Genomic DNA, 14,220 nt, shown 5'->3' with positions numbered 1-14,220 from the left:
CCAGTCGCCGTACGGCGGAAGTACCTTAAGGGAACGCAGTGCTGCCCCACTGGGCGCCGCCATTAGAAAGTAGAACAGGGAGCGGCCCATGGCGCTGCCGGTGGAGGAGTGGCGGCAGAACGTTGCCCGGCGCTGGGCCGCTCTGGAACCAGCGCTAAGGGAACAGCTGGCGGCGGCATCGCTGGGCGAGGCGCTACGGGTGGGCTGCGGCCTCTTTGGGTGAGCGGGATGGGAGAGGCAGGGCTGAGGTGGGGTTGGCCGCGGTGCTGATCCCGGTGTCCCGCAGGCCCGAGGTGGCGGCCTTACGGCGGCTGTGTGGCCGGGTTCGCACGGACAAGGAGCCGGCGGCCGCTCGCTTCTACCGGGAGGAGGGAAACCGGCGGTTCGGCCTCTGCCGCTACAGCGAAGCCGCTAGGCTGTACTCGCAGGTAGGAGAGAACGCCGGTAAGAGGGGCTGGGGTGAGAGTTGCGGCCCCGCCGGGCGCTTCGTGCGCCAAACTGCTGAGGGGTTTCTATGAGGAGAAGCGGTGGGGGCTGCCCTCCTTCCCCCCGAGTTGTCAGCCCGCTCTGCTCCTACAGGCCGCGGCCCACGAACCTCCCCGCAGTCCTGAGGTGGCCCTGTGCTTCGCCAACCGCTCCGCAGCCCTGTTCCATCTCGGGCGCTTTGAGGTAAGTCGGGGCAGCGATGTGAGCATGTGGGGAACGGGGTAAAGAAGAGCACAAGCAGAATCTGAGGTGTTGCCTCGAAGTGTTTGCGTGTCAGATTTCAGGTCGCTGCTCCCGCAAACCCCACAGTGGTGTCTCTTTGAGAGGCTATAGATCAGCAGCCGGCTGTATCCTGGGTTGCATCAGCAGAGGGGTGGCAGGAAGGAGAGGGATGGGATTGTCCCCCTCCACTCTGCCCTCGTGAGGCCCCATCTGTTGCTGCTTTCTTTCTAGATCTATGTTAGAAGTTTTATCTGCTTAACAGATAGGCAAACTTTTTGTCCATAGCCAGTAAAGAGTCTTATTAAAATGTGCTGAATCTTAAATGGAATAAAAGAGTACATCATTTTCAAGTGGCCTTAGAAGTCCTTATCTTTGTTTCTAGGTTTGTTTGGAAGATATTGCCAGGGCTGAAAGTCATGGCTATCCAGATAGGCTGCTGCCCAAGGTCTTGCTGCGGAAGGCTGAATGCCTGCTGCGTTTGGGGAGGTTACAGGATGCAACAGACACCCTCACTGCAGTGGAAAATAAAATGACTGTAGATGGAATTATGACTAGTTCTACCCACCTTACGCTACTGAAAAAGTTAAATCAACTGAAGACTGAAATACATCAGGGGAGCTGTTCAGAACCTTCACGAGGAGCACATGGTGATATTCAAAGGGAGTCAGAGATCTGGGAAGAGAATGGCAGTATTTCAGGTGCATCTTCATCTTTGAGCCTGAATTTCAATACAGAGAGAGGACGTCACTTGGTGGCCTCCCAGGACATCCTGCCAGGACAGAACCTGTTGAAAGAGAAGGCTTTTGTCTGTGTGCTCTGCCCAGTTGAAGGGGACAGCCTTCTTCTACAGAACAGCAGTGAAACAGTGTGGGATACTCAAGTCACTAATGCAGATCTTTATTGCCACCATTGTCTGAAGCAGCTCTTAGCCTCTGTCCCGTGCTGTGGATGCAGTTATGCAAAGTACTGCAGCCAAAACTGTGCAGATGTGGCATGGGAGCAGTACCACAGGACAGAGTGCCCCTTGGGAGCACTGCTGCTCATGTTAGGGGTCTTCTGCCATGTTGCCTTAAGGACTGTTCTACTAGCAGGATTTTCAGAGGTTAGCAGGCTGGTGGAGTGGTCGCATGATGATAGCAACAAGGACCTTTGCAATGCTGAGGCAGGAGATAAACATTCCAGTGAGGCACTGGATACAAGAGCTGGAACAAAAGGTATCCCTGGTTGTAATGATGATGGCCAGTACCAGAGTTCTTACCGAGCTGTGTTCAACCTTTTGCCACATGTTGAGAAGCATAGTCCTGAACATAAGTTCCTTTGCATGCTGAGTATAATAGCTATATGCAAAAAATTGCAAGAAACTGGTCTAGAGGCTGCTGTTCTGAACAGGGAGTCATCTATAATGGGATCAGAACAGAAGATGTATGGAAAAACATCTGAGGAACTGTCTCCAGAACTGATGATTACAGCAGAAGCAATGCTGAGGCATGTGTTGCAGCTACAGTGTAATGCACAAGCGGTCACTGTAACGCAGGAGTTAGGTAAGATAAAAAATTTAAGCTCTTCCTTGTAATTCATCTCATTTGTGTGAAGCAGAGAGTTGTAAAAAGCTCCTATTGCAGAGGGGAAGTAATTGTTTAAAATTTCATGTCCTGTCTCATGTCAGCCTGTTCTTTGGTGCACACATAGATGGTATTCAGCTGTCCTTTACTGTACCAGCTATCTAGTGGTATCTGTAATTGCATAATTTGCATGGGTTACAGAGCATTCATTCTCAACGCAGTGTTTTTTCTTTGTCTTTAGAGTCTGGAGATGGTGCTGTTGTAAATAAGAAGCCTGTGCGCCTGGCCACAGCCTTCTTTCCTGTCCTCAGCCTTCTGAACCATTCGTGCAGCCCCAATATCAGTGTGTCATTCAGTGGGACAGTTGCCACTGTCAGGGCATCTCAGCCAATCCCAAGCGGCCAGGAGATTTTCCATTGCTACGGTAAGTGTTAAGTCTCTGTCTCAAGGCACAGATATCCTTTCTCCCCTCCTTGGCGTGCTTACTGATTGCTAATAATATCATAATTCCCAGTGTAATGCTGCTAGAGTCTTTGTTTATGTATGAGCCTTGACCAGAGGCATCACACTAAGTATTTATCTGCTGAACCCAATGTGCTTTCAGTCTCCAGTTCTGTGCTATCCAAAAGATGTTGCGTTTTGTCTCAGTTTTAACAAAGATGGATCTTTAGGAACTGTACTTGTTAAGTGCTTTCTACCCTTGCTGTCCTTCTGCAGGGCCTCATCACTGTAGAATGAGGGTTGCTGAGAGACAACAGCTTCTCAGTCAGTATTTCTTTGAGTGCCGCTGTCAGGCGTGCCTTGATGAGTTAGAGTCTGATGTCGAGAGTGTGTCCATGAGAAACTCATTCTGCTGCCCTAACTGCCAGGCTTCAATGCAGGTAGTTCTTCGATGGTTATGATTGTTTAACTTTATCAGGATGTGTAATGTTTGGGCCTCTGGGAAAGTCAAGATTTAAAGGCCTGAGTTTATCACCTCTGCTGTGCAAGTAAAAGCCCCTGCAGAGTAAAAGCAGTATTTCACTGTTCTTAACCAGCTTCCTTGCAGTGTTCTTGCTTTCAATCTTCCAGCATTATAGTGAAAATTCTGCCCTTAACAGGGAGTTAAAATCCCTTTGAACTTGCAGAAGGAATCTGATAATATCATGGCTGTGGTTTGTGGGGAGGACGATGTTTGGGAAAGAAAATGGGTCCTGGAGTCTAGAGCACAAGATGTTACCTGCAGGGTTTATGTGTGATCAGAATCACACTGTCTGCAGTTCACAGGATATAAATGGAAAACAAATGTAGCATAGATGATAAGCCAACAGGGTCTGTATTTTGTATGAACATTAGTTGTATACTTCTTGACCTTGCTTCAACCTAACGTATGGGGGGCTGAGACCGGCCTGCATAGCAGTCATAGCTATTCCTGGAAGCTTCACCTAAAACCCGAGTAAGTTAGCAGCAGTTTACAAGCAAGCCACCTGGTTTCTGAACTATATTTAGCATCTCTGTAGCATAATACAGAGGTATGGAGGTGGAAAGCAAGCTTGAGTTGAATGTGAGCAAGAATGACCACAGGGATGTTTTCACAGGGGAAAGAAATGCTTTGTTGTTCAAACGAAGCTTGTGCATTCTCAGTCAGCAGAGGGAGATTGTCACGGCGCTTACTGGACCTTCAGCAGCAAATGGAGAAAGCATTAGAGCTGCTAAGAGACAGCAAGGCTGGTAAGGCTCAGCTTTCTGCTTTAAGGTCAGCAGCTCTTGGTACGCATCAGGAGGCTTGTTATAGCCATGAGATGGCACTGTTGCTTATGTAGTTGGGATCTGCTGGCATGAAGCCGGATGTCCCTGGGGACTTGAGCTTTATTTTTTTTTATACCCCTGATCCGGGTGTTAATCTAGGTCACACGTTGTTCCACAGTGACTAAAAGAACTCAGGATAACTTTGGAGTTATGCATTCTTGGGCCTCGCTTTCCTGAAGTGAGTCTGGCCAGCTCTGTGTTAAGAGTAAGCAGGGCTGCAGAGGAAGTAGATGTTGAATCCTAACCAAATCCAGATATAGTTGTGTAAGATGCAGAGATGACTGAGTTTATTACATGACTCATGGCAGGCTGGGGACTGGCCAGTAGGATGAATTTTTCATATTCTGTTTTATAGATGAAGCTATCAGAATGCTCCTGAAGTGTCAAATGGATGCTAGAAACTTCTTGTCACCAGAGCATTTGCTGATGGGAGAGCTGGAGGACCATCTGGCACAGATCTATGCTGCTCTTGGTACGGCATTGTCTTCTCACTCAAAATCGTCTTCAGTTTTCTGAACTGGGGATTTAATTTGGCTAGTGTTTTCCCTGACTAGCTTTTTTACTTTTCTACTACTCCATTTCTCTAGTTTTGACAGCAGAGCTCTCAGAAAGACTGCTTTTGCCAAAATTACATTCTCAGCAGGCAATGACCAATAATGTGATCTCATGTTCTTGTCATGTTTCCTTGTCCTGGTTCAGAGAATAGCAGCCTCCCAAGAATACTGTAGGCACAGTTCACCACGTTTTGCATTATGCTGTCAAACTCTTTGTATGACAGTAGCTGTAGAAAGTAATTATTTATAGTTCTGTTTGTTTGTTTATTTTTCCATTAGGAAAGTGGCAGGAAGCAGCCAGACACTTGGAGAGGAGTATTCAGCTTGTGGAAATGCATCATGGGCCATCTAGTGTAGAAATGGGTCATGAACTCTTCAAACTGGCACAAATTCTCTTCAATGGGTAAATTTGCTTTCATTCTCTCTCCCATCCCTGCGCCTCATGTGTGTCCAACACAGCGCTGTGGCAGTTGGTCCTTGGCATGTTGCAGGGCCCTGGGCAGTTTGGTCCAGGTACAGAAGTTGTCCACTACTCAACTGCAAGTCGATAGAACCCAACGGGGTTCACTTATGCCTTATGACTCTCTTTGGACCCATTCCTCAGCCTTTTATCTGTCTACTCTTTCTATTCCCTGCCTCTGTTTATTCCCTGTCCTATTTTATTCTGAGAACTAGTCACCCCTGGTGTTTGCGTTTCAATTGAACAATGTTGTTGACATCTTTTCAAATAAGGAAATAAAATCTTGCTCTATTTTGGCCCTCCAGTTAATCTCCTGATTACTGCAAATCTTCTAACAACACATCCCTTCAACTGTCTGAATTTTAGCATGAGCTACAGTGCAGAAGAAGTGGGTATATATACTCGAAGATAATGTTTTAACTTTTTATCCATTTCCTTTCCTTATTCATTATTTTTGCCCATCTTCCCTTTGCAGTTGAAACACTTCCTACTTTTCCTATTGCTGAAGGGTGGTGGAGGGTGGGATTGATAGCCATGAACAGGGTGAGGTTTCTTGGGGAGAAGGTTTGAAGCTTGTGCAACTTGAGGGAGCTGAATTCATTATTTTGTATACACTTTCCCTATTTCAGATTGGCAGTTTCTGAAGCTCTGAGCACAATTCAAAGAGCAGAGGAGATTTTATCAGTGCACTGTGGTCCGCAGAGTACTCAGATCCAGGAACTACAAGAGATGAAGACCTGTCTGTTAGAGCTTCCCAGAAGCATCCTTCAGAGGACTTAATTTCCCTATCAAAGGAAGATTCATTGTGATCTTTCATCAAAGCTAAGTTTCGTGTGGTAAGGTTGTCATGTAGTACAAGCTGGAAAATTGTGTGTAACGATAACTCAAGTGAAATCCAAGATGCTCTTTAGAGATACAATTGTAAATAAAATGACCGGTTCTAACGTGAGGGGTCTGCGTGTGGTGTAGTGGAAATAGATGCTGCTGTAGGATTTCTGCATGTGGGTGAAGCAAATGCTTGAGATGCTTATGTGTATGTGTGTTTCTAGAGATATGAACCTCCCGTGTTGGTATTTTGTTGGTCATGAACGTTCAGTCATCCAGACCAAAGTGCCTTTTTCTTCTAATGACGGACTTCCATTCTTGTCAGCACGAAACATAAATGGTTGGGATGGATGAGGCAGCTGGCTGGGAAGTGCAAACTCAGAGCTGTAAGAGAGGACACTGCAGAACTTGGAGGGCTACCAGAGCAGATCCAGCAGTGATTAACAACTGGCTTCGGCTTGGTGGATGTGTTAGGGGCAGATGCAGTATACACTAGAGTAATGTCTGTATATAGGAGAGAACTGCACTGGGGATCCATCTAGGGAAAATGGGAGCGTGAAGGTATGTGACATAAACAGGACAGTCTTTCAAGGGAGAATACAGGGGCTTGTGGAGAGTAATAGCAAAAGCTCTTTTATTGCAGCATAAAGGCATAAGATTTGCAAGTTGTGTCTTTGTGCAGCAGAGCAGGGAGCCAATATCTCTCCCAGTACCATCCTTTCCACTCAAGCACTACCACTGCAGATTACTGTGAAGGGATCTAAACACTTCTGGGGTCCAGGATTTTGCCAATGAAGAGGAGGGTTCCAGTGGTATCATCTCGCAGCACAAGAAGAAATGGTCTGTCCACATGATACTCTATGGGGAAGGTCAGACGAGCAGCATTCACCCCAGGAGTTGGTGTGGATTTTTCCCCGTCTTCATTAAGCTCCAAAACTGCCTTGTGTTGCACATGAGATAGCTTAATAGGTTTGGCAGAAATCTTAGTAAAGTCAGGTGATGTGAAAAGTGACTGGAGCCCTGGAGGAAAGAAAGAAAATTCCATTAACTAAAAGCAGGTGGGAAAGCAGCACTGCTAATGCTGTGATCCAGGAGGACATGGCTGTTCAGGCAGAGGTAACAGAGAGAAGCTTACATCTGTTTGTACTGTGCTTCTCCCTCTTAACCTCAGAAACACTGTATGAGCTTGGTGGAAATATCTGATAAAAAGCTGAGGAGTCCTGGACTGAAGTGGTTTAGTTGTTGCTGAAGTCTGTACAGACTGAGAGTGGTACCTAACTAATAACCCACCAGCATCATATTCCCTTGTGAGCAGGAAGCAACTTGCCTACTGCTTTCAGACCTGACAGTCTGTAGAGAGAATGTGATGTACATACTTGTCTCCTTTAAAGTGTTGCCAAGTGCCTCTTCGTAGTTCAGCTTCAGTTTGGGCAAGCTTAGCACAGCATGCACTGTCTTCAGCTCCCTGTCTACATCGTGAACAAACTCAGAAGTGAGGCTTTCCTCAATCAGAGTCATATTCTGGGTCACCTTCGTAGGCAGGAAGAACATGGCGCTGACTCCTTCTGTCAGTGGCAGCTGGGCAATCTGGAAGACCAGTTGTAAATAAGAAAGGGACATAAAACCCATGGACCAGTGCACCTTCTTTGAACTCATACTACAGCAAAAGATTTGTTTGAAACAAGCACAGATTGAAAAGTTGTGTGTCCTGCCCCTCTTGCCCAGCTTTAAGTAGACCAAAACAGGCTAGTAGGATCTGTGCACTGTTTAAATTCTGCACTAGGCAATGTAAAAGCAGAAAGAATATTCTAAGAATCAACAAACTGCCTTTCAAAATAGGGACTGCAAAACTAGCCTGATGGGTGGAGCGATGCTGTCTTGTGGAATGGCTTAACAGCTAAGTGTAGCTGAGCCTGTTCCTCAGTAGGTTTAGATCTTGTGCAATATTTGCTGTCTGACCTTGCAGTTGAGCTCTGAGTCAAAACCGTATCGCAGTATGGCTTTGGGGTCTGACATCATGGACACTTTCACAGTTCTGTCCTCATCCAGATGGAAGTCGTTCAGGACAGTCCTCTTGGTGTCAAACTTGGTTTTCCAAGTCCCTGTTTTTTTGAAAAGATAAAATGAAAGATTTTCTGGAATGTTGAACTAGTCTTATATGCGGCTGAGAAATGCTGTGCTTTATGTATGATGTAGTATTTGTTCTTTAAAAGTTGAGGCACGAGTGAATGATAGAGATGGAAGTAGGCTGATTGAGCTTATTGATTTACTGCCGTTCTTAGGCCCCTCCTTTTCATCTGAGAATTGACTAAATGGGAAATAAAAAAATCAAGCCAGTGTATGGGTGGAGTAGCTGTTGGGAAGTTGATGTCTACTTATGTAATGACAAAACTATTTTAAAGGATAACAATTGTGTCAATGCACAGAAAGCACTCCTCTCTCCACCTTTGTTTTGCTCCTTGTCTCTAAGCAATAATTCTCTGGGACACTGGATTGTGTAGGTGCTGGCTTGGAGTGTGTTCTAGAACATCCCTCCAGTATTTCCCTACATGCCTTCCACAGCGACAGTAAGGCTCAGCACAGCCTTTAACCTCTGCCTTCCCTAAATGTTAATGCTCTATCTTTTGCCATTGAGTTTTGCAAGCTTAAGCTTTCTCCTCTGGTCTGTTACTGCAAACAGGTCAAGATTCAGCTTCCCAAGAGTAATAATTCCTCCGCTGACGACTAGTTCTGCTCAGGTAGCATGAATATTTTTCTTGCTTATTAAACGTGTGCTCAATCACTTTCTTACATTCGGTACCTTGGCACTTTATTTTCACTGTTGGCAGTGAGGTCGTTCCTTCACATATCTTCTAATGTGTGCTTAACAGACCTCTGTAACAAAGTGCACACCTTACCCTTGAAGTAGGCAGCCCCAGCAAGGAGAATACTGACATCTGTGGGCATGTCTTTCATGAACCGCAGAATCCTCCCCCTCGTCTGCTGCCGTACCCAGTTGTTGACTTCCTGGAGGTCTAACTGGGTGTTGCCACTTAGTGCCCTCAAACGCATTTTGTAGGACTTCTCTAGCTGGCTGTGGAAAGTAGATTTCACCCTCAGTCCTGGGAAACAAAAAGATGGATGTTGCAGTTAATTAGCGCCCTTGTGAAAATGATCTCAAGGCAGCAAATTGCAGTCTGAAGCTCAGCAGCAGTTCTCTCAAAAGAGATCTGTGGCTGTGAGTATGCTGAAACCTGCCATCAAAAGGAATGACTGACAGTGCAAGGAAGAAACTGAACCAAATCCTAAAACCATCCGTGCTGGAGTATGGAACAACTCTGTACTAAAAAGTAAAGAAGAGAGAGATGAACAGAAGGCTTGGGTACAGCTATTCCTGCATCAATCTTCTTTCTCTAGCTTTCTGTATGAGCACAGCTTACTCAACCTATTAGATTTTGGTTTCACAAGATAGCTGCTAGTTTTTTTTTCAGATGTTGACTGCATATCTCAAACATTTCTGCAAGGAACTAAACACAGAATACTTGGCTGAATGCTGTCACCAAATAGGAAAACGTAATTTGTGATTCCTGATAGTTAGCAGCATCTGCTAGGAAACCAGAATCCTTATAGTGAGTTTCTTCTGTGTCTTCTGCGTGCTAGCTGCTCTCACCAGTATCTTTTGGTGCATGTTTGGTCTTCTCATTTATTTGCATGTGCACAAACTTTCCAAGGCTTTATCTGAAGCAGGAGCACATTCCATGCACTGTGCTCCTGTGGCTCGTTATATCAGAGCCAAGCTGTTTGTGTAGTGTTACTTGTTCAGTGTTTTCTACCTGCTGCTAGTTACGTAGGTAAATTCTGAGGGAGGGAAAGGACTTTTACTTTTCTCCACGATGATACGGGAGGCACTTTTCAGGCTCTTCTCTGGCCCGGTCACACTGCCTAGTAGGTCCTTGTAGGTGTTGTGGACCTCAGCTTTGTTAAGTAGATCATAGAAGAGGGCACGAGAAATCACATCTTCTGTTCGTTCTCCAGCCCCTGCCAACAAGAAGGACAACAGTATAAAGGAGGGCCTGTCAAATCAAAGAGCATGTGAGGAAAAGGGGCAGGAACTCACCAAGTGAGAGACCAGAGAGAGCAGTCGCCAGGCTGAATGGAGACAGCAACACATTGGCAGTGGCTGTCCGGCTGGATTGCTGGCGGTACAGGTCATAGCCAAAGTTGGAGACTGCAGCTGCCAGCTTGTTTACAGGGGTCTTATAGAATGGATCTTCCTCCTCAACCTCACCAACAGTCCCATCAGTGGTCGGAGAGTTCTAGCAAGTACAGGGAGCACTGTGTTTAGACTTGAAGTTTGCAAGAACAGGTACGGTTACTTTAAGCATTTCAAAGGCAAACAGTCTGTGGATACTCTCCTGTAATCCACAGAAATATTAGCTTGATCTTACTGATACAGAGAGACTGCAGGAATAGTGACTTCACTTTAAAGTGTCCCAATAAAGCTGGAGGTGGTGCTCAGGTTGGAATCCACTGTATCTGCCTCACAGTCATCTCCTGATGTCAGCACTGTGGCTTTAACTACGTAAAGCAGTAGTTAGTCTCATTATGTTGCTAAATGAAAACCTAGTTAATTTAGGAGGAGGGTGCTTAATCCTTCCTTAAGACTTTCTAAAATTAAATAATCTTCTTCAAGCATCTCTCCCTCATTCTCTGTTGCTGTCTTCTACTTACCTGCCCAGTAGGTGAGTTCTGGGATTTACTTGGGATCGTTAGAAGACCCAGGAGAAGGAGAATCGCTGGAATCTGCATGCCTGAACCTACAGAGTAAGAACATGGCAGTTAGTTTGAGTAACACTGAGAGGAATGCATCTCCACCACTGCTGGCTGCTGTATCTCGTTGTGATGGGAGCTGTGATGACATGCTGCTGCTTGTCCTTCTTGATTGTGAAATGCACACCTGATTTTTGCTGGGTTTTCTTCTCTAGCTTGAACTATTCAGCCAGCCTTGGCTCTGAGGACTTCAAAACTGGGCAAGCACTCATGCCTGGGTGTGTCTAAACACATAAGCAGATGTGTGTGGCCCAAACCACACTGATGCTGGCAGCTACTGAGTGCTAGGGTCCAGAAAAGCATTAAATCATAACTTCTCAGTTCTAGGCTAAAAATTAAATACATCAGAACATATAGAAGCTAGCAAATCTATACTGTTAAATGAGGTAGAAGACAAAAAACTATCTACTGTTCTGGTAAACAAGTTCCTGTCTCAGGCAGTAGTTCATCATGATTCTTGTGTCTGTAAGTACTTGGAAGGCTATAGAGCCTATACAAGTCCTTTGCTTCTTATTTGCAGTTGGATAAAGGACCAAGAAGAGCTTTCTTAAAAGCCAGTGAAGAAAGGGCAGTGTGTAAATCCCTAATGCTGGGCCAAATCTGGCTAACAGATGAAAGTCAGAGCTTGGCTTATTCAGTATTTTAGAGGCGAGAGAGAAGTACCCAAAGCTGGTAAGCTTGTTCCTTCTGTAGAAGCCACTTTGAATCACTCCATTGCTGGCATATGTGACTCTTCCAGCCAGGGCTGGTGCAAAGGGCAGCGTGTAAGCCAGGGTTTCACTGTGGGTGCAGAACTACTGCAGAAGTATCATGCCCCAGAGAACAGACGCCGCTGCGGCTGGTCTGAAGCAATATTTATACAGATTCCCAGAAATTAAAGGAAGAGAGTTGTGTTTAAGTAACCCCTGTGATCCAGGCATCCAGTGAAGCAGCAGAAAGAACATGTGTTTCAGATTAACTGCAGCTATAAAGGCAATACGCCTACTGGTAGAAATACAACTTAAAGCCACGTGGCTACAACAGCCACAGGTCAGGACCTGGTCTGCTCAGGCAGAGGCTTTCCTTCAGTGAAAGGCCGTTCACTGCTGCTCTTTCCTGCCAAAACCCTTTTCTTCTAGAGGTAGTTCTGCCTTGGAGAAAACCATATCACAGTGGAGATCATAAGTTTTCACATAAGCTTAGACAGTGCAACATAGAAGTAGTACTTTCTTCTCCCTGTGCTCTTGTATCTTGTGGCCTCTTCCTATACCAGCTGTTGAGTAGATGAGATTTTTCTGGCACAGGAAATGCAACTCTATCAAGAGGATTTACTATGCTGGAAGAAACCAACGTATTTGGTGGTATGACAGTGGGTACAATGTTGGGATTGCTTCTATTGTTGCAGAGGTCTAAAATGAACAGGCACCGTGCTGAAGCAGAGAGGCTCAGCGTGCATCTAAGACAGGTCACAGCCAGGGCTCTGTGAGGATGCCTGCACCAAGCAGTCCTCACACGCTAAGAGGAAGAGGTTTGGCACAGTCCAGTCTGGAGATGAAGCTTTTCCATAGACCATAACCTTTTCTCTTGGAAAAAAAAAAAACAACAAAAAGCTCAACACAATCCCTGCTTCCAACTATACTGAGCTCCTGGGAGTACAGCAACGGAGATTGGTTCTGCAGATCTGTTCTGTTTTTGCCAGCACTGTCACCAGCTTCGTATTTCTCAAACTTTGCCAAAAAACAATTTCCATTTTAGAAAGACAAAGCCTTTTTGCACTTGAATTAGTCTGAACATCTGGATTCTATTTGCATGTCCTTTAGCACACAGCCAGTAATGCAGAGAGAGAAGAACTTGGTGGAGCAAAGGTGGGATGGTTTCAGGAGTGCTATGAAAATCTGTAGCTGCCTTTAGAAAGAAGAGGAGCAACAGCATGCAGAATCTGATGTTACAGTAAGAAAGATACAGAAAGAAAGTGTTGATGAAGGAGCTGAGGAGGAATTTTGTGCCAGGGAGTTGTCCATCTGTGAAGGCCTGCAGGTGCTGAGTGAAATGTTTTGCTTTCCTTCTACAGTGATACGAGTCTCAAAGTCATTTACAAATACTTCTGATTTTAGGGGTCCTACGAAGTAGCACTGATGAGTTCACACTGCTCTCTGTGATTGCTCCACCCCTCAGCACTGGCTACTTCTGAAGCATCGTGCAACCACTAGATCTAGAGGATTTGACTCCCACCAAAATTGTTACCTTTGCCAAAAGAAAAAGCCTCTTCCCAGCTGCAACACAGGTACTAGCAGGGCAGACAAGGTAGGAAAAAAGGAGGCCCGCTCCCTGAGCACACCTCTGCTCCAGAAGCACAGCAGTGCCCAAGGATGCTGCTGGCTCCCAACCCTTGGTGGTGCTGCTCACCTGATGGGAGTGCCACTCTTTGACACCTGTGCCCCAGCGCCCACCCAGAAGCCCCCAGCCTCATCCTTGTGCCCTCTGCTTCTTTGGCTGCCGGCTGCTGAGGTGGGCAGCACATGCAGCCTCTGCTGCCCCTTACCTTGGGCTCCTCTCGGCCGCCACTGCCGCAGGATCCCAGTGAGTGTGAGCCGGGGACAGTGCAGGATCAGCGCAGCCACATCTGCTTTTTGCTGCCTCCCCAGCCCAGCCTTCAGCAGGCTTCAGGTTACAGCTTCCCAGGGCGCTCTTAAAGTGCTCTGCTCCCATTTTCTTTTGCTGTGATCCTCTTGCTTAACTTTCCAAAGCAAATGTGCCTTGTGTGATAAGGGCTTTCTAACAGCTGAAATGTGGGGCTGAGCCAAGTGTTCAGCCTGTTCTTCCCTGCGGTGTTTGAGAAAGCCTTTTATTCCCTCACTGCTGCCCCGTGTCACATGAGGGAATTTCTTCTCTCTGTTAATACAGCATTGTTTAAAGATTTAATGGAGAGGCTTGTGAAGGGGAAGCAGGATTCATCTGCAGCTTAAAGCAGCTAAGGGGAAGATCTCGAGAAGTGATTCTACCCAGTGCTAGTTGCTAGTGAAGAAGTTATCAATGTATGTGTCTTAAAGTTTTTTTGGCCAAAAAAGAAAAGTAGGCTTGGTTAAAAAGAAAAAAAGGAAGTCAATGAAGAGAATGTTGCAGGAGCTTATAGAGTGATAAGTGACTGGGAGGAGGGAAGAGGCAGAGGTCATTATTTTTCATAATAGAGGAGCCATGGGGAGCACTCATGAAGATCAGTATGTTTTTAGTGAGGTTTTTTGGTTTTTTTTCCTCATAAGTATTGAACTTATAAGTAAAAGTCATTGCACCTCAATATTGAAGAAGATGAAAGATAAATGGATTTTTAGAAAGTAAATGATAAATTAATGGACGACAGATTGCAGTCTAACGATGGTCAGATGTCGTCACATCATGCTCAGCACCTGGGAGACGCAATGAGAGAAGAGTTGTTTTTCTGTCTTGAGTTCTACTTTTTGGGTTTATTCCTCAGTCATTTGACCTTAGCTACTAGGAGAGATGGGCATGTGACTGCCTGATCCAGTACAGCTGTTTG

The 14,220-nt window shown here is 45.8% G+C and overlaps 2 protein-coding genes across 4 annotated transcripts; one reads left to right on the top strand and one right to left on the bottom strand.

The window, feature by feature from the left end:
* The first annotated feature begins 50 nt into the window (after nucleotides 1-50).
* Nucleotides 51-6,021, top strand: SMYD4 (SET and MYND domain containing 4). Of its 3 annotated transcripts, XM_042879679.1 has the most exons (10): nucleotides 51-219; nucleotides 287-428; nucleotides 580-669; nucleotides 1,091-2,249; nucleotides 2,512-2,694; nucleotides 2,988-3,151; nucleotides 3,848-3,980; nucleotides 4,414-4,530; nucleotides 4,892-5,015; nucleotides 5,702-6,021. In XM_042879679.1, the coding sequence occupies exons 1-10, from the start codon at nucleotides 89-91 to the stop codon at nucleotides 5,850-5,852; spliced, it is 2,394 nt and encodes a 797-aa protein (XP_042735613.1). In that variant the 5' UTR covers nucleotides 51-88; the 3' UTR covers nucleotides 5,853-6,021. The 3 variants fall into 3 exon arrangements, with proteins under 3 accessions (XP_042735613.1, XP_042735614.1, XP_042735615.1); XM_042879680.1 differs by lacking the exons at nucleotides 2,988-3,151; nucleotides 3,848-3,980; XM_042879681.1 differs by lacking the exons at nucleotides 4,892-5,015; nucleotides 5,702-6,021 and having other exon boundaries at nucleotides 3,894-3,980; nucleotides 4,414-4,500.
* A 483-nt stretch (nucleotides 6,022-6,504) lies between these two features.
* SERPINF1 (serpin family F member 1) lies at nucleotides 6,505-13,341 on the bottom strand. The gene is made up of 8 exons (XM_042879686.1): nucleotides 13,228-13,341; nucleotides 10,608-10,693; nucleotides 9,994-10,192; nucleotides 9,759-9,914; nucleotides 8,795-8,998; nucleotides 7,857-7,999; nucleotides 7,274-7,484; nucleotides 6,505-6,917 (listed from the first exon to the last, which is right to left on the bottom strand). The coding sequence occupies exons 2-8, from the start codon at nucleotides 10,683-10,685 to the stop codon at nucleotides 6,658-6,660; spliced, it is 1,251 nt and encodes a 416-aa protein (XP_042735620.1). The 5' UTR covers nucleotides 10,686-10,693; nucleotides 13,228-13,341; the 3' UTR covers nucleotides 6,505-6,657.
* Nucleotides 13,342-14,220: the final 879 nt, after the last annotated feature.

Source organism: Lagopus leucura, unplaced genomic scaffold (genome assembly GCF_019238085.1).
Source record: "Lagopus leucura isolate 7727_CA_CO unplaced genomic scaffold, USGS_WTPT01 Super-Scaffold_100024, whole genome shotgun sequence".
Lineage (NCBI taxonomy): Eukaryota > Metazoa > Chordata > Aves > Galliformes > Phasianidae > Lagopus > Lagopus leucura.
This window is presented reverse-complemented; position numbering and strand designations above follow the sequence as displayed.